At 39.3% G+C, this 24220-nt stretch overlaps 2 protein-coding genes across 2 annotated transcripts in view; one reads left to right on the top strand and one right to left on the bottom strand.

The window, feature by feature from the left end:
* The window catches only part of adamtsl2 (ADAMTS like 2), a 29647-nt gene extending 12411 nt beyond the window's left edge, over positions 1 to 17236 (top strand). Inside the window, exons 3-19 of the mRNA XM_023343328.1 lie at positions 2193 to 2335; positions 3180 to 3255; positions 3753 to 3855; positions 5838 to 5983; positions 6678 to 6801; positions 6881 to 6961; positions 7051 to 7226; positions 8243 to 8546; positions 10071 to 10404; positions 11408 to 11511; positions 12604 to 12730; positions 12805 to 13018; positions 13854 to 14009; positions 14561 to 14731; positions 14836 to 15012; positions 15468 to 15612; positions 16484 to 17236. Of these exons, the coding sequence (XP_023199096.1) occupies positions 2193 to 2335; positions 3180 to 3255; positions 3753 to 3855; positions 5838 to 5983; positions 6678 to 6801; positions 6881 to 6961; positions 7051 to 7226; positions 8243 to 8546; positions 10071 to 10404; positions 11408 to 11511; positions 12604 to 12730; positions 12805 to 13018; positions 13854 to 14009; positions 14561 to 14731; positions 14836 to 15012; positions 15468 to 15612; positions 16484 to 16602 (2700 nt within the window). The 3' untranslated portion in view covers positions 16603 to 17236. The remainder of the gene's footprint in view (positions 1 to 2192; positions 2336 to 3179; positions 3256 to 3752; positions 3856 to 5837; positions 5984 to 6677; positions 6802 to 6880; positions 6962 to 7050; positions 7227 to 8242; positions 8547 to 10070; positions 10405 to 11407; positions 11512 to 12603; positions 12731 to 12804; positions 13019 to 13853; positions 14010 to 14560; positions 14732 to 14835; positions 15013 to 15467; positions 15613 to 16483) is intronic.
* A 2874-nt stretch (positions 17237 to 20110) lies between these two features.
* Positions 20111 to 24109, bottom strand: LOC102218053 (protein FAM163B-like). The gene is made up of 3 exons (XM_005812465.2): positions 23809 to 24109; positions 21403 to 21518; positions 20111 to 20693 (listed from the first exon to the last, which is right to left on the bottom strand). Exons 2-3 carry the CDS (start codon positions 21493 to 21495, stop codon positions 20253 to 20255), a joined length of 534 nt encoding a protein of 177 aa, XP_005812522.1. The 5' UTR covers positions 21496 to 21518; positions 23809 to 24109; the 3' UTR covers positions 20111 to 20252.
* Between the last annotated feature and the right edge of the window lie 111 nt (positions 24110 to 24220).

The following is a 24220-nucleotide window of genomic DNA, read 5'->3' on the forward strand; positions in this document are numbered from 1 at the left end:
ACATCAGAGGTCAAGGCTAACGTTACGGGAGTTGCTTCAAACTTTTTATGTGAGATAAATGTTGAAACAAACTAACGTGATTGGCTTGTCATCTACTGTTTGCTATATTAGCTAGAGCTAACATCATTAACTAAACTGATAGCATTAGCTGGAGCTAGCACCATTGGCTACAGCTAGCACCTTTATTCACCATTCATTTAGCATGAATGCTGCCTCAGACCTGCTGATGTAATTGGCCAGGAGTTCTTAGGGTTTAGCAGTGGAGTCTTCCACATCCTTTGGTTTTTCTTGACAGAAACTTTTCCACTTAGCGCTTGTTACGATAACTTGAGGTACAAAGCTGCTTCATGAGTTTAACAATCAACCAATCAGAAAAATGAGTATGAGAAATAACTTTCAATAAGTTACTTTAGACAGAATAAAACAGAAATATCCTTTATTATCCCATAGTTGGGTAACTTGGTTATAACAGCAGCATCAAGTGGGTACAAAGAAAAGTTCAAAAAGTGTTCAAAATATATTTAAAAAAATAAGATTAATGATAAAAAATATATACAGTCTTCAATAGTGCACATCTATTGGACTGAAGGCTTTTTAAACATTTTATTTTATAATTTTAACTTATCTTTCATAATTATTGTGATGTAAAGCACTGTCAAGCATAATTTTGATTGAAAACAGATTATATTTTATTTTAAAAAAATAAAAAATTAATTTGATCCATTTTTTTCTGAGGTGGGCCAAGAGAGTGAAGAAGAGCCACGTTTTAGGAATTTTCATCAATAAAACAATTTGAAAGCGATCTTTCATCTTCCTTCACAAATATGAGCTAAGATGTTAAATCAAATCCCAATAAAACACATTCAAGTTTGTGTCCGACGAACGTTTGGAATAAAGAGTCTCAAAGTCTTCCAGTTCAGGTGTTTAAACTCCCTGAGAAACAAAGAGAGGTTAATAATCTGGATGTCTGCAGTGGAATCGGCCGCCGGCCTCATAAATCTGGACTCTCCTCTGGACTCTGTTGCTCCGTGTCTCTCAGTCTGTCTGGTATTTGCCGAGTTTCCCTCACAGCTGCGCTGCCTCACACCTTTACAAGGAGCTCAGCTCACATTCCAGCGACCCCTCGGACGGATCTGTTTGAATAAATGGATGCCGCCTTCAGCCCGGGCTAATGCTGCTAATCCACGGCAGGAATGTGGGAAGCGCACCGAAGCCTCCGTACAAAAACATGGTGGCCGTCACTTCGCGGGCCGGGATTTGTTCTGGTTCCTGACGCACGCTCCCGTGACGGTCCAACAATCCTACAGCTGTTGTTGTTACTGTCAGGAGCTTAGGTTCTCTACACACAACACGGGCCATCAGCAAAACAAACCGGTTCTGCTGCGCTTGCACCTGAACACACCAGAACCGACCCAGGTTCTGCTTCATCACTTTGGTTTAGGAGCATTTTTATTCCAAGAGAAGTGGATCATAATTTACGGGAGATTAGAACCAATAAAATAGAAATAAAAAAAGAATAATGACTTTTTCTCTGAATTTTTGCTTTTTGTAATCAAAACTACTTTTGATTGCGAAAGATTAAAGTCAGAATTCTGAGAAAAATGTCAAAATTTCCAAGAAACAAACGATGGTAATTTCTGAGCTTGAAAAGTCGAAAATTTGGTAGAAAAAAAATCAGCAATTTTGATATTCATGTCAGAAATTTTCTAGACAAAAGGTGGAGTTTCACAAGTCCATTAAAATTCAGAAAATTTTAAAAAGTTGAAATTTCTTTATATTTGAAATGCATACATTTTTTTACTGTACAAAATTTCAGAGCTTAATATTAAAATTTCTCAGTTTCTAGCAAATTCTCAACTTTTCAAACTCAGGAATTTCTGGTTTGTTTCTAGAATATTTCTGAGATTAATCTGAAAACTTTTCTAGCAAATGTTTGACTTTTCAATCAGAGAAATTTTAACTTGAACATTACGGAATTTGTTGTAGCAAATTTTAACCCTAGAAAATTTCTGAGTTCAGTCTCAACATTTTTGAGTTTTTCGGCAGAAATTGACTCTTCCTATTTTTCTGTCTCCAGTGGCTCGGCGTAGAGCTGTGAGAACGAAAGTCAGAATTTTGTTTTCAGTGGTTCTAATCCTCTTCCGTTGTATTAATCACATTCATCCTGTGTGTTGTAATTCTCCGTTTCACAGGAGGAGGGCGCTGCGTCCAACAGCCTGGAGGACCAGCAGGAGGTCACCACCTACTGGTGGGGCGAGTGGGCCAAGTGGACGGCCTGCACCCGGACCTGCGGCGGGGGGGTCATGTCCCAGGAGCGCCACTGCCTCAAACAGAGGTCGGTCGGTCGGTCCAACCCAAACACGATGAGCCCACCCGGTTCAGTTCGCTGGTGACCCAGTTTTATCAGCTCTTAAACTGATTAAAAAAAAACTAACAGTGGAGAAAACCGAAGAGACTCCACAATGACATTACTTACTAAATAAACATGAAAAACTGCAGCGTGAGGTCACAGTTGCTGCATGCCAGGGCAGAAAGACATCAGAAATATTTTCTAGGAGTTCAAAACATGAAAGAATTGACCAAAAACCCAAGAGAAGGATGTTAAAAATAACACAGAACAAGACGTCTGCAGCAATGTGCTGTGAACTACAACAGACTGTTAGGTCCAGACTAAGATCATTTTTATTTTTAATACAAGAAAACAGTCAAAATATTAGCAGAATAAAGACGCAGTATTAATATTTTCTTACATATGTAAAATGTAATGAAGATGAGTAATAAGTTTTAAAGGGAAAGAACAAAATAAGAGGAGATGAGAGAACACGACTCTGGAAATCTGTTTCTAAACCTGCAGAAAGAGAGAAACAAATAAACAGAGAACCGAGAAACTATAGTGAAAAACATATTCATTTATAATAATAACAAAACGTAAAAAATACTGGATGATACAAAATGCATTTACTGGCAAACACACTTAGTGTAACTTAAAAAACTGGATCTAAACATTTATGTGTTTAAATGTGTTATTAATCAGTGGGATCATCTTTTAGTTTGATTTCTGTTGATTGGGAGCTTTAACCTAACCCAACAGATTACTGTGTGTGTTTTCTCATCTTCTCAGCCTGACTTTTAGCTTTAATGCGCCGCCGTTTCTCCAAACGTTTGTTTTCTGTCCAAAGAAAGAAAGTTGCTGCTGGAAAGGACAACATGACCTGCACAGGAACGGCCAAGAAATACCATCTCTGCAACACCGTAGTGAGTCTCAAACTTCCTCCTCATCACTTCACATCTTTACAAAAACAAACATGGCCGCTCCAGCTGGAACAGATTCAAACTGTCCTCACAAACAGAAACAAACTGTAAAACCAGAGACTGTCACTGCAATATTAGAGGCTTTTTGTCATTAATAAAAACGGTTTTCTTTATTTACTTAAAATATTGCATATTGAATTCATTAAAGTATTATAGAAATTAATATATGTTGTACATTTATGTTTTTATGTCCCAAATACATTTTAAATATTTCTTAAAATTTATATTTTAAAAATTAAAAGACTGCTTTACTATTGTTATATTGCTATACTGCTATTGTTTTACTATTTTAAAAACGTGTTTTAATGGACAACTCTGCATTTCACAGCAGAATGTTTTATCTTCAGCCGTCTCTCCTGTGATCCTGGATCATTAAGTTATGTTTCAGCAGAGACAGGGAGGAGACGTGTCTCACTGTCTCTGGCGTCTCTGTCCACCAGGACTGTCCCGCCTCTGGGAGGAGCTTCAGGGAGGAGCAGTGCTGGTCCTTTAACTCACAGCGTTACAGTGGGAGGAACTACCAGTGGAAACCTCTCTATCCTGGTAATATCATCACAAAAACACTCAGCCCACAGCCGGCCCAAGGCAGAAGCAAACTAAACCATATGTAAAACTTCTGTTTGTTTGAGAAACAAAGACTTATAAAAGTTGCAGTATGTAACTTTTATAAAAAATATGTTTTTTACATATTTGTTAAAATTATCGCCATGTTGTGACATATAACATGAGACAGATAATCTGTGAAAAGATCATATTGCCGTCTGAAGAAATGGACAACTCTTGATCAAACCAACCAATCAGAGCCAGGAGGCAGGTCTTAGCGCTGTCAGTCAATCTCATGTACTCGCTGCTAAATGTCCTAAAGGCACAGAAACAACTTAGCATAACAGGAAAACTGTTTATCTGCCGTCATCTGTGGCCATTTTAACTAGCTTTAGCATTCACAACAGCTGCAGTGCAGGGGTATGAGCAGCGCCACGTTAGATAGTAATTGACAGTGCTAAGACCCGCCTCTTGGCTCGGATTGGTTGTTTCTAGTTAGCACTGGGAGAAGACACAGGAGATGGATGTTTTGCCACAACATGGTGACAGTTTCAGCAAATATGTGAAAAAAGGTCAAAGTTAAATAAATAGTTTATATTAATTAAAAGATTTTAAATTGTTTAAAATTTATAGAAATTTGCGAAATTTTGGAGAATATTTTTTAATGTTTGTTGTGTTACCGTAGTAACAATTTGATGCTATGAGTTTAACCTTTGTTTTCTGTTTGAGTTAAATTTGTTCACATATACAGATAATGAATTAAGCTCCACCTCTCTCCCAGAGTTTCAATCCAGATTAAAATAATCTGGATTGAAACTCTGTTAGTGGGGGTCATGGAAAGTTTGGGGCCCAAAGTTAAATTCTGCCTGAGGCCCCATTAAACCCTGGTCCGGCCCTGACCCGATTCATTTTTACATCATTAAACAGGCAGGATGTGAGTTAGAGCTGCAGCAACACCAGAATCTTTAACTGGACCTTCTTCACCTTCTGGTTTCAGAATTTTTATTAGAAAACAACTTATAACTAAATCAAAAAGGTAATAATTATTAATATATGAATGTTTCTGTTTTTCAGTTTTTTCATTTTTGTCTCTTTTCTTTTACTTTTATGTCATTCAATGTCCATGTCTTTTAGTGTTTTTGCTACTATTTTGGTTGTATTGTTATATTTGTTGTATAAATTAGAAAAATCTAAATAAATAGGATTTTTTTTTCATTTAGTTTTAAATGTATAAAATATAAAAGTAAAACTGGATAAGTGAAAAAAACATGTACAAAAAATATTAAACAGAACAAAATACAAATCATTTTGTTTTTGGAAAATAAAAACAATCATTTAGAAAAACTAAATGACAACCAAAAATAAATATAAGACAAAACATGATTAAGATAAACAAACCATGAATTTTCTCCAACGTCTCATCCAAAAAGCTCCATCAGCACCGAACTTGGGCTGCAGGTATCTGGGTCCGACTGGGCATTTAAGGTCATAGGTCACTAACCCTTCGACATTTGGGTTGTTTTAATTTAATGATCCAAACATGAGCCAAACGATGCCGGCATGCCGGGCTGTAAAACCATCATGGCCGCCCTGTAGGAGTTCGACATTGAAACCAGAGGTCATGTCGGCTTCGTTTCCTCCACGTCTTCCCTGTTCAAACTGTTCAAACTGTTCAAACTGTTCAAACTGTTCAAACTGTTCAAACTGTTCAAACTGTTCAAACTGTTCGAACTGTTCAAACTGTTCAAACTGTTCGAACTGTTCACTCTGCCAGCTCAGGATGTGAATAAATTGGTTCTGTTAATGAGATTTCTCTGACCAAAGCTTTGTTCAGAAGCGAGGAAGTGTTTTTAGATGAGAAATGAAACATCTTTAAGAATCAAGAGAAGAAGTCCAGTTCTTTCCTGCACTTAAAAATGAATCAGTAATGAGTTAGTAAAAGGGAATCGTACTCTGACCCGTCTCCTCCTCCTTGTCTTCAGATGATTATGTTCATATCTCCAGCAACCCCTGTGACCTCCACTGCACCACGACCGACGGCCAGCGGCAGCTCATGGTGACGGCGCGAGACGGCACTTCCTGCAAGTACAGCAGCTACCGCGGCGTGTGCGTGGACGGGACGTGTGAGGCGAGTCTGACCCGTTCCTGCCCTCACAGCTGTCTCCGGCTTTATGACGCCGGATTTTAGTTCCATGTTTACGGGAATTCTTGACCTTTTCCCCCGAAGTGCATGTGTGAGGTCAGACACTGATGTTGGCTGAAAAGGTCCTGTTCTCTGCAAGGTTATTAGAGTTCACTAAAACAAACAAAACAACAAAAACATTTTTGTTAACTGAAGTAAATAGAAACGGTAATTAATGGGGAAAAACTAAAACTAATTGGAACTATATTGTGTGTTTATAAAGCTGAAACAAACAGAAATAATAGATATAATACCCTTTGTTTTTGTGTTTATGAATTTATTTGTTAGTTTTTTGAACTGATGTGAAATAGATTTTTTTATGTCAGCTGTCACCAATTTATGGCACTTATTCTATTCCGTAAAATGGCGACAGCAAAAGTTTTGCGAAAACTTCAGAGTCAGTTGGTTGTTCAATAATAATTAAATACATTATTAGAGAATTTTAGAAAGTATCTTCTGTTCAGTGTTCATTACCCAAAGTTCAATACTTTGACCTTTTTGAATTCTGCATTTAAAAATTAACCAAAGTATAAAAAACTAAAACAACTACTGTAACTAATAAAAACTAATCTGAGACGAAACATTTAATGAATTTAGCAACTAAAACAGTTCATGTTTTACTTCCTGCTTTGGTTTGCAGCCGATCGGATGTGACGGGGTTCTGTTTTCCTCCAACACGCTGGATAAGTGCGGCGTTTGCCAGGGAGACGGCAGCAGCTGCAGCAGAGTCACCGGAAACTTCCGGCGTGGAGCCACAACGCTGGGTGAGCCTGCCGGGCTTTGACTAGACACCAAAATACAAACATCCACACGCTCAGCATGTCTGTATTCCGTCTGGTTCAGGTTATTCTTTCATCACCCAAATCCCTGAAGGATCCTGGGATATCCAGATCATCGAGAGGAAGAAATCAGCCGATGTTCTCGGTGCGTTCGCTGGGCTTTTATTTAACAGAACACAGTGAATAAAAAGTAAAACGTGAACTCAGCTGAGTTCCCATTGTTTTGCGTTCCAGCTGTGACCGACCAGGCGGGAAACTTCTTCTTTAACGGCGCCTACAAGTTGGACAGTCCGCAGAACTTCCACGCCGCGGGAACCATCTTTAAGTACCGGCGGCCCATGGACGTTTACGAGACTGGGATCGAGTACGTCGTCGCCAAAGGCCCCATCGACCAGGCCATAAATATCCTGGTACAGACGCATCAAAAAGTCCTTTTATTTCTCCTGAAACGGTTACCGTCCCCGACAGGGTTGCCAGATTGGGCGGATTTTTACCCATTTGGGCTTTTTTTTAACACAAAAAACAGCTTTTCACAACATTTGGCAGGTTTCAAAAGCATTCAAATAGTTGTCATTGTGTGGCAGAAAAACACAAAATGCTCTAAAAGATTCTGGGATTGCATTTCTGCATTTACCTTATTAGTTAATTTATTTTGAAATCTAAGATTCTGTCATACATGATATCATCATTAACTGCGTTTGCATTGCAAACGTGAAAATCTTTCTAGATTTTCTTCTAATGTTGAAAAAACACCATGTTGGCGTTTCCATTGAATAACAAATGATATTAAAATCACAGATGAATAAGTTTGTTCACATAATAAGTGATTTAAAAACATGCTGCACCGTCATCCTCCAACTACTTCCTGTTAAAAAAATGTTTTAGTCGACATTAACATAAACAAATTTGGAGAAGCAGCTACTCTGCATTAGTTTGTAAAACCAGATCACAGTGTGACTCTGCCTGATAAAATAAGCAATAAATAAATAAATTGCACGATGAATTAAAACAAACGTAATCATTTTCATTTGCATAATTTATGTTTTTTCTCTTTGGTGTTTTGGCCTCAACTTGCCCATTTTTGTGAAGAATAATTTTATGTAGAGACTTTATAATTTATTTTATTTGTTGTTTTTATTTATTTAAACTTAAAATGTTTTCCAGCTCCAGTGTTAGAAGTTCAATATAATTTAAAGTTTATGTACCATTATATTACTTGTAAATGGTTTTAAAACAACAATCTCATTGTTTATTGCAATAACTTCTGGGACAATTTATCATCCAGAAAAACTTTCATTACAGGTTGAGATTTGTGCTTTTTTATTTTTTAAGTTGGGCGGGTTTTACTTTGTGTTTGGGTGGAAACTGTCAGTCAGATCTGGCAACCCGGGTCCAGGATCATCTGTAAAAGTCTCTGTTGGTTCAGGTGTGGAACCAGAACGGCCGGACGCCCTACATCACCTACGAATACACGGTCCTGCGGGACTCCCTGCCCCCCGTCCCGCCGCCGCCGGTCTACACCGGGTCGGAAACGTCCGCCACCGAGGTGTCCGTGGAGGAGGACGGCCCCGCGTCGCCCAACGGCAGCGTCTACGAGCAGAAGGTCCCCGGGGGCCCGCTGGAGGCGGGCGGGGCCGACGGGCCGAAGGGCCAGGAGACCAACGAGGTGTTTGAGGAGACGACGGCCATCGACTGCGATGAGGACGAAGCCGGGCTGCCGAAACTCACAGGTGAGGACAAAACCAGACACATTCACCTGTTTTCCTTACAAAAAGGTGAAATATTTGATTCGTTTATCTTCATTTCTGATGTAAAAACCTAAAAAAAACTATTTTTGCTCCTTTCTCAAAAATAACTAAAGTCATAATATTATTACTGGATTCTTGCATTACTTTGACTTTATTCTCATAGTATTTAGACTTTATTTTCAGAATATTACGACTTAATGTTTGTATTATTTCAGTGTTGTACAATTTTATTCTCGTAATATGATTTTATTGTGATAATTTAATTAATCTTTTTCTTAGTATGGCCGTAATATTCTATTGTAGTATTTTGTTAAATAGTACTATTTTAAATATTTTTTTAAAATTATTTAAAGAAATCAAAATGCTCAGATAATTAGTTATAAAAATGTGAAAACAAAGATTGTTTAATATCAGTGATTCTCCATGCAGAGTCAAACAGTAGATCCCCTCTACTGTAAGTCAAATATAAATCTGAGTTTTTTTTTTGTTGGCCGGGAACAGATGGGTCCAGTTTCACTGATTCTTTCATGCTCCATTTTCTGCGTGTGTGTGAGAGAGATGGCCCTTCAGGCTCTGCATTATTCAGAGAACAGACACATAAAGAAAACCAGCAGATGATGAAAAATTCAGAATTTTGTGGCGTTTTTGTCTTTTAAAAATGGCCGCATCAGAAGCATGAGCACTAATGGCTTTGCTGCGGCCTCTCGGCTCGCTGCGCCGGCTGCAGGACTGACAGCATGTTGACTCCGTTTCCACGACGACCCAGGTTCCTCGTTTTGGCTCGTTTGTTTGTATTATTGCTTACTGAAAGCAATTACAGTTAATTGCTGACGATCATATTTTGTACTGGAATCGGTTTCTATTACCCTGAACATCTTAAAGTGGAAAAGTAACTTTTCCGTTTCTGTTGCTGTTTGAGGAACTCTGTCTTCGCCCGCTGCCTTCGCTCACATCCTGTGCATGTGATTCACATTTTGCATGTTTTGTGTTTCCATTTGTGTCTCAACTGCTTCTAAAAATAACCCAAACGCTTAAGAAAAGTAAGTAGGCATTTCTAAAACCTTCAGTCACAATTAACGGGCACTGCCCGTTACCTAGCAACGCAAGCTGAGCTCCAGCTGGTTTTAGCTCAGTTTTCACTGTACAATGGCTGCTGGAAAAGACGAGCGTTTTATTGTTGACTTCCCATCCAGAAACCACTTGCTGCATTCTTGTTGGTTGTGCAGGAGGCTCCACTTCTGCTTTTCCAACATGTACAGTTGTATAGTTGCGCAGATATTTTCATGTGCGAGTCGGGGGGCGGGGCCAGCAGCCGCTTATTTGCATTTAAAGTGACACACATCCTAAAACGGCTCAAAGTGCAGAACTGAGCAGAATAAAGTCTCATTATCTAGGAATTTTTTAAAAATGAAGTGAACATGTTTTGTAGAGACCTAACCTGAACAGGAGACCTTTAGAGCCAGTGGCGCCGCTGATCAAAGCTAATCATCTCTGATCCGGGTCAAGGAAACAGCAGCCAAACTCACGGCACCGCCAAGCCTCCCCCCGATGATGCCGCCCTGGATACTGGGCCGGACTCCACCAACCTGATCTGGCGGGTTCTGCTGGACGGACGGATGGGTCCGGATGAGCTGCTGATCAACATCTCCACCAACCAGCTGCTGACGGAGGGTGACGCCCTGTTCCCCCCCGAGGCGGGCCTGAGCGACCCGGAGCGGCCGGCCGGCCCGCTGGACCTGAACGACACGCTGGAGTTCGCTCTGGGCCACAAAGGCAACGACAGCGGGGACAACCAGAACCGCACGGCCCAGACCGGCGCCGGCCGCTCCAACAGAACCAGGTGAGATCGAACGGAACCGAACAATAATCCTATAATTTACGTTGGTTTCACCTGTTCAGCAGCCAGGAGGGAAAAAACAGAGAAAATGGAAAGAAAACACAGAAAAATCACAAATTATCCAATAATATGTGACGAGGAGTTAATAAGTTTAAATAAAACACCTGGCAGAGAAATAAATTACAAGTTTTAAGTAATAAAACTGGAAATAAATTCTGAAATAATTGATTTAAAAAATATAATTAAGAATGAAATTAAATGATTTCAGTGTCATGACTGGTTAGAAAAACCTTCCTGATATCTTGGATTTGTTTTCTGTTGAGTCAAAATGTTATATACTTGTGACGTTTTGAAATTTCAATAAAACAATGAAAAATAAAAATAATATTTTTAAATGATGCTCTATTGTCAGCTTGGGAACAGCTTTCAGCTTCTCTAGGCTGTTTTTTAAGTTTAATGTGTGTCAGAAGAGAAGAAAAATGTTCATTTTTCCATTTTCTTCCAGTTTTGTTCATGAAACTCAAACTTTTTGCAGGCGACAGTTCGGACAGCTGACTGGCAGCAGATGGACGCTTACACACAAGTCTTAATTCAGCGATCAAAAAATGTTACTTTGATTTGTCATAATTATGTTCCAGATATCTTGAGCTCTATTTACGGATATCTGACCCGTCAAATGACGAATCCGGTGACATCATTTCAGACATCCGGAAAGGAAATTTGACTCGTCAAAATGTAATAGAAAACATCTTTAATTTTTATTCTTACTAGTCAGGATGTAACACAAATATTTTATATTACCATATTAGATATCTGTGATGTAATTACAGATTAAACAGATTTTATGTTACAACGGCTTGCCGTAGCAGGTTTCTGTCTGCAGATACTTCCTGTTTTCTGCGTCGCTCTGGTCCACAGTGAGCTGAAATCACATCTGAATTAAAGTTCTGGTGAATTCTGCCGGTGTTTCCTGAGCAGCGCTGCTGACCGTCTCTGTGTTCACCAGGGGGAATCAGAGGTTCTTCCAGAAGAATCTGAAGCTGAGCGCTGCAGACATGTACCGCTGGAAACTTTCCTCCCAGGAGCCATGCAGCATGACCTGCTCCATAGGTAACGCTGCGACCCGACAGGTTCAGAGCGTCTGGAACCAGAACTTCTTCACTCTCACATGAAGCTCCTTTTAGTTTTCACAGAGGAGGGTGGCAGCAATCGCAGCTAAAAGTGTTTTTATCTTTCTGTTATTTTTAAAGGTTAGAATGTTTCACAGTAACATTAACATTTACAAGTCAATCAGTCGGTATTTACAGTACCAGTTAAATAAAACATTATATCATTTATTCAATATTTCACCTTAAAAAATATAATTTAGGGATATAGGGATATAATTTACCACAAAATGTCAGTTTTACTAAAATAATCTTAGTTATCTCTCTATTATTTCTCTTTATTAGGTAATATTCAACTACTGCAAATATTACAAACCGTCATTGTATCATCTCTGAATTTATTTTTCTAATTACAAGATTTTTCAAATTAAAAAATTAGAGCGAATTTCTAAGAAATTGTTCAGAGGAGTGCATTTTTATATCTCATTAAAAAATAAAAATAATAATAATAATAATGTATCTCATTAAAACACATTTTGGAGATATAAGACTCATCTCGTAAAAACGAGAAAGTTTCTCATTATAACCAGAATCATGATGATGTAAAACATGTTTTATTTTGGGTTTTGCATCTTGTTATAAAAGTATGCAGCAAGTTAAATTTCTCTTTATGAGACGGAAAACTTACTAAAGTGGAAAATGTTCTTGTTTCAATGAAACATTTATGATTGTCATAAAGAGATAAAGTTTTATACGTTGAGAAAAGATGTTGTTTCCCTTTATGACGAGAGATAAAAGTAAAGGGAAAATCATAATGACTCATCTTTTGTTGTGCATCTCATTATAACTAGAACTTTCTCTTTATAACAAAAAGTTATAAAAACCTTTTCATTTTAATGTGAAATTTATAATTGTTATAACAAGACAAAATTCTATATGTCGTTATAATGAGACATAAAACTAAATCTCGTTAGAGCGAATCTCATTTTAACGAGACATTAGGATAGTTTAGTGAATACTGACCTGGAGGAGAGGTTGAACATTTAAATAATAACTTTAGGAAGGAGTAACTTTAATCTCGTCCATCCGGGTCCAGGCGTGTCCAAGTCCTTCGTCTCGTGTGTTCGCTACGACGGCGTGGAGGTCCACGACATGTACTGTGACGCTCTGACTAGGCCAGAACCGGTCCACGACTTCTGCATCGGCAGAGAGTGTCAGCCGAGGTAGAGTCGGTTAAAACGTCTCCTCCCATCACGTTCCAGTTCGTCCCAGTTTGAGGTGGATGTGGGTTTTCCAGGTGGGAGGCGAGCAGCTGGAGCGAGTGCTCCCGGACCTGCGGCGAGGGCTTCCAGTTCCGGCAGGTCCGCTGCTGGAAGATGCTGTCCCCGGGCCTGGACAGCTCCGTCTACAGCGACCTCTGCACCATGGCCGACCTGGAGCGCCCCCTGGAGAGGCGCGCCTGCAAGAGCCCCACCTGCGGCCCGCAGTGGGAGGTGGCGGAGTGGACGGAGGTGAGGCTCCACTCAGGATTCACACGTCATCAAACTCCTTCCACTCTGGATCCAAATCTCGACACGTTTTTGTTTTATTTTCAAGTGAATTTTGTTTTCAGGAACCTCTAAGCTGTTGAAGGTCAGGGCCGGTCCAGGGCTTCTTGGGGCCCGGAGCAGGTTTTCATTTGGGGCCCCCTTTCCAAAATGTCGACACCAGATTTTTTAGTATTTATAAGCTACCCTATGTGTAACACACAGGCCTGTCGCAGTAAGCAATAAATCAGTTAATTGCATAAAACATTTAAACAAACTCAAGAATTTCTGTTGACATTATTTATGTTTTTTTTCTCTGCTCTCTTTCTACAAAAAACTGGATGTTAAAACTCTTCAGTCTGCTGTTTTGGTCTCAACTTTTGTTTACAGAGATTTTATGATGAATTTTATTTGTTGTTTCTATTTATTTGGGAGATTTAAAATGTCTTCCAGTGTTAAATGTTCATTAGAATTCAAAGTTTGTTGAACTTTGGAAATGTCTTCTTGCATTAATAAGCCATTACCATTATATTACATGAAAATAGTCTCAATAGTATTATTAGTTTTGTAACTTCAGAGACGATTTATCGTTCAGTAAAATGTGTTATCATGACAGGCCCGTTAATATACCTGCTAACTTACATCATACCAGCCTTATTATAGCTGTTGATTTTAACTTTACAGACGTAGCAACTTAGAGAGAAATTATTTGTTTTCTTGTCTCAGGATCTAAATCTCTGCAGATGTTTTATTTTCAGTGAGTTTTATAATCTCTAAACTGTTGTAACATTTGGGATGACAGTGGCTGTCTCTGCTGCAGTGCCCGGCAAAATGCGGCCGTAAAGCTCAGGTGACGCGAGACGTCCGCTGCTCGGATGAGACCCGACCCTGTGACCCCATGACCCAGCCGCCAAACGTGAAGAACTGCACGGGGCCGCCCTGCGAGCGCCACTGGACCGTGTCGGAGTGGGGCCCCGTGAGTGTTTTCACCGGGATTTGGTTTTTAATTCACAATTACAGAAACGAGCAGGAATCCCTCATCAGCAAGAAAATAGAAAGTTAAAGATAAAATCCTTTGTCTGCAAATCATTTTAATATTTTTGACCATGTTTACGTTTCTTTATGGAACATGATGTGTAATCCTGTTCAATAAATAAATAAACAATTCATTAAATTATTGCATGAAAAATGAAAAGGAGTTTCCATCCTGATGATTTTAATATTTTTAACAGACATCATTATCCATTTTCTACATGGTTTTGGTTTCCTGTATGTTTATTTTATTTATTGTTTTTGGTTGTCGTGTTTTATTTTGGATATTTAAAATACCTGCCAGTTCCAGAGTAAAGTGTTCTTTATTAAATTAAAGTTTATTGGTTTTTCAGAGGATGAACTTATAATATTATTGTATACTGCCATTAACAGTATTATTGTTAATCATAATAATTACTGGGACATAATTATCGTAATCGTTACAGGCCTAACGGTGTCTGATTTGTGTCTTTGTGTCTCGGTCGGTGGTTGCAGTGCTCCGGGTCGTGTGGCCACGGCCGGATGGTCCGACATGTTTACTGTAAGACCCCTGAGGGCCGCGTGGTTCCTGAACACCAGTGTTCCCCGGAGAACAAGCCTCTGGCCATCCACCCCTGTGGAGAGAGGGACTGCGCTCCTCACTGGCTGAGCCAGGACTGGGAGCGGGTGAGTCCAGCGTCGGCACGGCGAACCTTCACCTGGTTTATCTCCAGCAATAAATCTGCTGAGCGAGTTTCTGGAGCCGGTAAACTCTGCGTTTCTGTCTGCAGTGCAACACGACCTGCGGCCGCGGGGTGAAGCGGCGGATCGTCCTCTGCGCCGGCGTCAGCGGAGGAAAGTTCCAGATGTTTGATGAAGAGGCGTGTGGAGGCGGCGAGAAGCCAGAGGATGAAGCCACGTGTTTCGAGAGGCCGTGCTTCAAATGGTACACCACACCCTGGTCCGAGGTACGTCACTCTGACTTTATTATATGCGGCGCCTTTTTGTTTGTTTTATTAGCTTAATTTATGCTTCAGCGTTAAATCACATTTAGTTTTATTATTGTCTTTCTATTTTCAATTGTTCAGTTTCTGTCATAACATTTTGTTTGTACTCCTCCATCAATCAAAGAACTTTTAGAAAAAGATGATTCATGGATTGTTGGTTGGTTTGGTTGATGGTTGGATGGTTGGTTGGTTGATGGTTGGTTGGTTGGTTTGGTTGGTTTGGTTGGTTTGGTTGGTTGGTTGATGGTTGGTTGGTTGGATGCCAGTCAGTTGCCATCCATTACTAGACATTCAGGTGCAGTTTTAAGGTTCATAGGTCAGAGAATGGAGTTGATTGTCGACCGTCTCCTCCAGTTAGAGTCCAGGACTTGTCATCCAGCGGTGGCGGCCATCTTTCTGTCTCTGTATGTCCTCAGTGCACGAAGACATGCGGCGTTGGCGTGAGGATGCGGGACGTGAAGTGCTACCAGGGCAGGGAGTTGGTCCGGGGCTGCGACCCGCTCACCAAGCCGGTGGCCAAGCAGACATGCACGCTGCAGGCCTGCCCCACCGAGCCTCCAGGTAGGAGAAGGTGTGGAACACAAAGCCACTCCGACATGTCCGCCTCGCCCAACATGTCCGCCACCTCCAACATGTCCGCCTCGCCCAACATGTCCGCCTCGCCCAACATGTCCGCCTCGCCCAACATGTCCGCCTCGCCCAACATGTCCGCCTCGCCCAACATGTCTTCCCATCAATACACAATAAACATAAATATAACAGGATTCAAAATGGCGCTGAAAAATATTGAAAACCAATTAAAAAAGCACTGACTCTCCTCTTTAGAATGAGATTAAAATATAAAAATAAGTAACACAATATTAATTTAAAACTATGGTAAATTGAATTTTGATTGAACAACCAGTTCAATAATGGGATAAATCCTTTATTATTCACTGACATGCCAGATCCTTTCAGCACAACTTCAACACAACAATCGTCTTTTAAAGTGTCCAATCAGATCAATTATGAAGCAGAAATTGTCATCATCCATTGTTATTGTTTGGTCGCTTGTGCGTCAGAATCACGCAAATACAGCAATAAACCTGACTAATTGTGTTAACATTTTATAACACGTTAAAATCTATGTAATTAAAAATTAACGCTTGTCAAAACATGCAGGCAATCCGGTACTGACAAAAGGTAATGTCAAGTTAAAGTTCATTTATTTTACTTTACTTTAAAAACAACTGAAGCTGACAAAGCAAACAGTGGTCAACATACATTACAGAAAGAGAGAAGAAAAGCATAAAATACATCTAGATAATTAAATACATTGAGCTGCTTTATGTGTTTGTTAAATTCTTTTTTTCTCTAATTTTCCAGGATGTTTCTCCAGCCTCTGTGCTTTGAGTAGCTTCATTGGCTGCTGTTTTTCCTGATTGTTTTCCAGATGAGAGCTGTCAGGACCGACCCTCCACCAACTGCCTGCTGGCTCTGAAGGTCAACCTGTGCAGCCACTGGTACTACAGCAAGGCCTGCTGCCACTCCTGCCGAGCCGTTCGGCCATGACGGACCGGGACGCCGCAACTGCAGCGTCGCTTCAGCTCTCTTCATAAAAACACACAAACGCCGTTTCCCTCGTCTGGTCAAGTTTCTATTGACCTGTCCAGCTTTTTAGTTAAAATCATCAGTGATTAGCTTAGATTGTTATAAATTTAAAGATGTAGAATTTGGAGGGTCGTTTGTAAAGTTACAGTCAAAAATGAACAGAAATAATTTGGGTTATTTAGCCTGTAATAATAGAAAACAAACATATTTTCATCAGGTTATTTTATTAATTCATAAATGTCACAGATTCAAGCTACATAGTCAGCTAGCAAGCTAAATACTTAAATCCAAACTAAATATTTAGATATATTTAGCTTGTAGCTAAATACTTAATTTGAAGCTAAATATGAATTTTTGTAACCAAATATTTAGTTAGCTCCACACTAAATACTTAGCTTGCTAGTTAAATACTTAACTCACTAGCTAAATATTTAGGTTGATGCTAAATATTCAGGTTTTTAGCTACATAATGAGTTTGGAGCCAAATATTTACCTTACTAATTAAATATTGAATCTAGTTAAATATGTAGCTTTTTTTTAGCAGAAGATTTAGTTAGCTTCACACTAACTATCTAGCTTACTATCTAAATATTTAATTTAGCAAACTACTTAGGTTGTTTCCTAAATATTTAGTTTGAGGCTAAACATTTAGCTTGCTAGCTAAATACTTAGTTTGGAGCCAAATATTTATTTGCCAAGATAAATATTTGACTCTAAGCTAAATAATTAGCTTGCTAACTAAATACTTAGTTTGAAACTGTGACATTTAGAAATAAGTGACTAAAAGTTTAAATATGACTTTGAAAAACTGACTGGTTAACTTTACAAACAGAACTCAATAGTAGTGATCATGTTTCATCCTCTTGTTTTCATCCTTAAATTGAAACTCATCGCCCCCTACTGGCTTGGCATGCTCACTTCAGCACTGTTTGGATTCTTTTCCAGATTCTTGAGATATTTTTGTCCGGATAATATCCGGGACAGTCCAATCGAGGCCTTTTGTTTTTAAAGCAGCTACTGTGAATAATGAGGAAACGTTTTTAAAAAGCAGAACTTTATTACATGATTTTGTTTCCTTTTTTGCTACACAGACTGTAAGTCCTTTAGTATCAGTTGTTATTGATTATTTATCAGTTATCAGTTCTGCTGTCGAGCCGAAGATGAAGATGATTTTACACCTTGTGTCATGTTCTTCGCTGCAGCAAAAATCCTAAATTATTTCCCAGCTGAATATCCTGCATGACTTTATTACAGACAGTGTTGATATTTAATGTGGTTTTGGTGTCCGGCTCGCTGCAGCACCATGTCAGAAACATTCCCGTTGGACCCGCCTGCACCGTGCGGGAGCGTATTTATTAGTCGTAGCACATTTTCATTTATCGTGACGGTCCCGACGCCAGCTGACGGTTCTCAGTCGGGTCAACTGATGCCAGTTCTGGTCTGGTTCTCCGGAGCGCAGACAGACAGATTCCTGACACTTGAAGTATGGCTGAAATGTACTCAGATGTGTATTTTAAACTGTTGGTACTGTGTGTTTTTATATAACTGATACCTCTTTGTACAAAACTGAAGTATGAACATTGTGTACTGTTAATATTAGCTGAAAACATGAAGGTACTTTAATTTCCATTAAATAACAGCTCAAATGAAAATGTTTTCTTTTTTGTTATTTTCTCAATTTATAAACAACACGTCCAGATGTGAGATTATGGGTCATTTTTATATATTTTATCAAATCTGGAGCTGTGTCTCTGTTGTCTCTCTGACTCAAACTACTTTACTGAAATCAACTTTTAATTTTCGATTTTAAAGTTTGAACAAAGATCAAAAACTCCCAGCTTGACTTTCAAACTTATGACGGAGTTTAGAGGCCATATTAAATTAAGACAAAAAATAAAATGATGTGAATAAAATAATAAAATTACAAGAATTAAATTGCAATACTTCATTCTGGTATTTTTTGGACTTTATTCTCATAACAAAATTCTCATAACAGACAATTTCTACAAAAGTTTCACTTTATTTGTAACTGTTTTTGTGTGTAAAGTTTATGGTTTGCTATTATACATGTCAGTCCCTCATAAGGATCCTGTCTCTGAAAAACAGTTTCATTTACAGTAATATTTAATATATTAATAAATGTTTTCTGTTCCTGGAACTAAAGCTGGTTCAGCATACGCTCTCTAAACATTTAAAGGCAGTTTGCTGAGGAACATGAATCAACATTTTTTATTTTTATGAGTTTAAGTGAAAACAAACACAAAGTGAAATGTGTGCTAATATTAATATTTAAACAGTGGATCTCCATCACTTACAGGAATAACACAAAGAAGCTAAACTTACATTATAATAAGTTTTTTTTATCTGAAAATTGAATCTATTTACCAATTTATTTGAAACATTATCAGAATTATTTTGTTTCCTTGAATAAAATCTGTTAAAATATGTAACTTATTTTTTTAAAAGGTAGATTTTTACATATATGTTAAAACTATCATTATGTTGTGATAGAATAAGACAGATAATCTAAAGAGCTCCTTTGCTTTCTCCCTGTCGTCCTACTGCCATCTGCATAAATACACTGTTCTTGGCGCTGTCAATCATCCTCCTGTATGCAGCGCTCACGTCCTCCGCTTTCTCTCTGCTGCTACAGCTCCTTCTCTATAGCCTGTCATGAATGCTAAGGCTAGTTAGCATAGCCATAGATGAACAGTGAGTTGCTTCTCTGCCGTTAGCACATTGAGCAGCACATACATGTGGATGATTGCCAGCGCTAAGACCCTCCTCCTGGCTCTGATTGGTTGTTTTTGTTGCATTTCTGCAGACAGAAGGTGGAGGAGATCGATTTCTTTCACAGATTACCTGTCTCATATGGTGATTTTTCTAAAGTTACACACTGCAGCTTTAAATCTACTCGTATGTTTTTATTTAAATCCATAAAGAAACATCAGTAAGTCTCTCATTTGGTGGTCTAGCTACCACAGATTCAGATATATTGGTTATAAATGATCGTTTTGATGCTGATAGAAAGAATCTGTTCAGAAACAGTTTTCAGCTGCAGACAGTTTTCCACGGCGTATCAGAGCCACTGCAGGTGGAAAGAAGGAATCATTTTTGATGTTTGAAACTCAGAAACGTCTTTTTCTCAAACATTTCAGAGATTTTTTTTACAAATGAACATATCCTTGTTTTTTCTTAGAAATTTCTGATATTAATGTGAAAATGTTTGAGTTTTTTGCCTGCAAATTTTTGAATTGTCAAACTGAACTTTTTTTTCAAGCAAATTTACAACTTTTCAAATTCAGAAATTATTTGTTTATCTAGAATATTTCTGAAATTAATATAAAAATTTCCACTGATTTTTCTCAGAAATTTAGTTTTTCTAGAAAATGTTCTAGAAAATATTTTATTCAGAAATAATTGTGATTTTTAGAACATTTTTTAGATCAATCTGAGAATTTGTGAGTTTTTTCTAGCAAATTCTTGGTTTTTCAAACTCAGGAATTGCGTTGTTGTTTTTTTTCTCAAAAATATTAGATTACTCTCAAGACTTCTGCGTATTTTGGCAGAACTTTGCTCCTTTTCTCCATCGGCCCAGATCCTGGCGGCAGCTACACGTCGGTGCTGACGCTGTGGTTCACCACCTCCTTCATGGTGTAGGAGCGGATCAGTTTCTGGTAGAAGCTGTCCAGGTCGGCGGGCAGCTCCAGGTCCTGCTGTTGCACAGTCCGGTAGCTGATCCTGCGGCCGCCGTTGCACAGCCGCTCTGGATGCTGCAGGTAGAAGGGCAGCGAGCAGCGGGCGCAGGACGGGCAGAAGGCGTGGACCCGCTGGCCCCGGCGCGGCGGCGCCGGCGGCGGCGGGGAGTAGCTGCAGGGCCCGTTGGCCTCGGTGAGGAAGGTGGGCGGGTACGACTCCAGCTCGTCGCTGTAGTGCTCCGGCGTGGGAGGCGTGGGCGGAGCGCACAGAGCCAGGGGCCGAGAGGGCGACATGGTGGACAGTTCCGGTTCCTCGTCGTCCTTCTCAGACTCCTCCGGCTTGCAGCAGTAATACTGCACAGCAATTAAACAATTAGTAACAAAACATCTTCTGTTCCTTTGAGGTGTCACACTCAAGTGATGACCTTATGTTGTGACGGTAGGAGGCGCTGTTGCGTAAAGTTTAGTCTTTTTCTGTAACTTACAGTGTGGTGACAAAATCTGACACGAGCTATCAAGTTCTGTGACTGTCTATATTTCCAAAATATTCATAATATTACTGTTCAAATGTTAGCTTTTGTTAGGCTTTTTACAGCAGCGCCTCCTACTGTCACATATACTGTTGTCACAGAATCTGGTGTAACAGATTTTATTTGGCTCTCTAGACTCCAGACACCAAATTATATTAATCCCTCCAGTTTCTTGGGATTTCGCGATCACACAAACTCAACACACCCAGCATTTTTCACTCTAATGCATAATAGTGAGTTTATTACAAAATTTCCCCAAACATTAACATGGGCTTAAATGATGCTAACTCCCACCTGCAGGTGACAGTAGTCTACATAAAAACCAATAAACACAATCTCTTTGTCAACAAGCTGTTTGGCAGTTTCCAGTGGTGGAGAAAATACTTTACTTAATACTTTACTTAAGTAAAAGTACAAGTAAGTAGATAAAATGTACTCTAGTAAAAGTCCACACGGACTAAACGTACATTAACATTTTAATTTTAGATCGTACACAATCTGTGTTGTAAAAGAAAAGTTTTAAGGTGACGAACCTGCAGCCTACATAAACACAACACAGCGACGATGGTCAGTAAAATGACTGTAGCCAGAATTCCTCCTGCGATGACCACTGTCCCGGCTGACATCCGAAATCCTCCCCATCAACCAGCTGCAGGCGGCCAAACAAAGAGGCGACGGGACGGATAACAAGGTCAAACAGGAGAAACCAGCAGATGGAGGGGAGGACAAATGGGAACATGGCAGAAAGAGGAGATGAAGGATTATGAGAGGGAAGGTTAATGTGTTGAAATCATGACAAGAAGGAGAAACAAGCAAGTAAAAACCCCACACTGATTCTGTGTTTATTCTGAACAGTTCTGATTGAAAAAATGAATATTTTCCAACCATCTGTGCATTTATTGGGAAGAAAACATGAAAATCTGAACTAAACCAAATTAGATGTGGAGTTCCTCAAAGTTCAGGCCCTAAACTTTTTAATTTATACATCAGGAGACGCTACTGTTACTGTCAGTCCTTATGCTGATGACTGATTACATCGCAGGTTCCACTGTTTTGACCAAAATCTAACTTTTTCATGATGTTTTAGATATTCAGTTATGAGTTATTAGAGATTAAACTGTAAATTATTATTATTTACTGAGTTTTTCAGCCAAATTCAATGCGGTCAGCCTCTCACACTGAACCGCGTGTAGTTCACACTTCAACCTCTAGACTGGAGTCAAAGCTCTTTTAATAATAACATTAGTATTAAATATGTATGTATGGACCAACATTTGTAGTATTCATGCTTCTGTTTGGCTGCATTCACAGTGAAAACGGTGCAAAGCTAATTAGCTTCACTGGTCCGTAAAGGGTTAATAGAGAGTTTCACTTTTCCTGAACTGAAGGAATAAAATTAATAAGACAAAGACAACCAGAGGAAATAACAACAAACCAGAAACAAAAAAACTGACTGGTTTATCTGAAGAACAAGGGAACGAATTTCAAAATAAAAGAAGTAAACCACACAGTCCAAAAGGTTGAGCAGTTTAAGTTACATAACAGACCATTTATTTATTTCCTGTCAACTTCCAAACCTGAATTAAGTGGGAATTAGTGAATTAAAACACAGAAAAGGCATCAGCAGCCGTTTCCCGTTCCGCCGCTGCAGGCCTCTGACTCACGCTCCTCTGCTGCCTGAACAGTTACATTTATTCAACGTTCCTTCAGTGTTTCTAAAATTAAACCAGAAATGCAGGAAACAAATGACTGTGGATGTCTTATTTGATCTGAGCCTCTGGGTGTGATGAGGCTTGAAATGTAAATCTGGGTTTAAAAGAGTTTAAAATACATTTTAATGATCTGGACAGAAACGTTTTAGTCCAGGTGGATCAGTGATTGTTAAACGCCTCAGTGGAAATGTGTTTGTTACAGAAACACGGTTATTCTGTTGAAATTATTTGGCATTTTATAGTTTTTGTTCAGCTCTGAATATTTAGATTATTGTTTATTGCAAAGAGTTTTATCATCTTAAAATGATTCTTTTAAAAAGAAGAACAATTATTCCTGAGTTAAATCTTCAGTTCAGGTGAATCTGTGAAATAATCAATCTGAAATTATTCTTAATCTAATCTGCAGACTGGATTATAAAGAGAGATGAGATGAGAGACTCGGCTGCAGGATGCCAGGATGCTGCTGCCACCAGTGCAGAGCTTATAAAACCCTGGCAGCAGGTGTTGAGCCAGTGAGGAGAAAACATTTGGAAAACAAAGGAACCAAAACAACAGAGACCAACATGAAGTCCTGCATCCAGAGATGAGTCAGAGTTCATCTTTAAAGGCATTTTGATTTAAAACCACTCAAATATGAATTCTGAGGAAGTTTCTTTTGAGCAAATAAATTAAAAAACTAAAATAAAAACTAAATGAACATGTTTCCCTGCAAAGCAGCTTCATCTGGACAGATTCTAACCATGAAAACTGAAGGAACTGATGAAGCTTCAGCAGCAGAAATCAGTTCAGATTTTCTGAAAGTGAAATGAATCAGCAGCTCAGCTCAGACTCACCCAGTGAAACGTCTTCCAGCTCCGCTTCAGCTAATGAAAGATGAAGCTGTTTGGAAATATTAAATGTTTACAGTGTATAAATAAGGATTTCTCTTTTTAATCATAATTTTATCAACCAAGGCTGAGACTCCAGAAACTTCAGATTTAAGGCGACAGGAAGCTTTTAAGGAAATAAAAACCGAATTAAGTTATTTTTTTTTATCTGATACTATATAAGCGTATAGTATCAAATAATTGACCTCGAATAGTTACGATCCAGAAAGATTCATCCTCCTTATTTCTATTCCATTTTACGCATTTGCAGCGCTTTTTACGCATGAAACTAGCGACTCCTGCAGAGACTTCCCACCTCACTGCAGCCACAGATTCATCCCATAAACACTCTGGGTCTTACCCGTCACTCAGTGTTTGGGTGGTCTCATGTCTCCCCCGCTTCAGGGCGCAGCGGGAGGCGGGAAGAGGTGGAACCGAGCGCCAGACTCCGAACTGGAACCAACCGATTTATCCACAGGCCGGGATCTGAGAGAACCAGAGGCAGAAACACGCACAACCAGGAGTCACCGTGGATGTGGCAGAACAGAACCGTTCTTCAGAGATGAACGGACTTTCTGTGGTTTTCCGATTTAAAGCAGCAACGAAAAGTCCCGTCAGTTAAAATGTCCAGATCTTCATGGAAACAGGCAGAGCGCGGCTGACTGCAGATCAGATCACTGGTCACTGACTGCGCGCTGCGCGCAGAGGATCCGGTCTCATCCTGCCCGTGATGCTGCGTGGATGAGACAGTGCGTCACAACAAACAGAGGAAA

This window comes from Xiphophorus maculatus, chromosome 12 (assembly GCF_002775205.1).
Source record: "Xiphophorus maculatus strain JP 163 A chromosome 12, X_maculatus-5.0-male, whole genome shotgun sequence".
Lineage (NCBI taxonomy): Eukaryota > Metazoa > Chordata > Actinopteri > Cyprinodontiformes > Poeciliidae > Xiphophorus > Xiphophorus maculatus.

Bases quoted from the DNA above. Each gene is read 5' to 3' on its own strand.
- LOC102218053 (XM_005812465.2), bottom strand. From the start codon at position 21,495: ATGTCAGCCGGGACAGTGGTCATCGCAGGAGGAATTCTGGCTACAGTC. The intron at 20,694-21,402 runs GTTCGTCACCTT...ATTGCTGTGCAG, and splicing joins TGTGTTTATGTAGGCTGCAG to TATTACTGCTGCAAGCCGGA.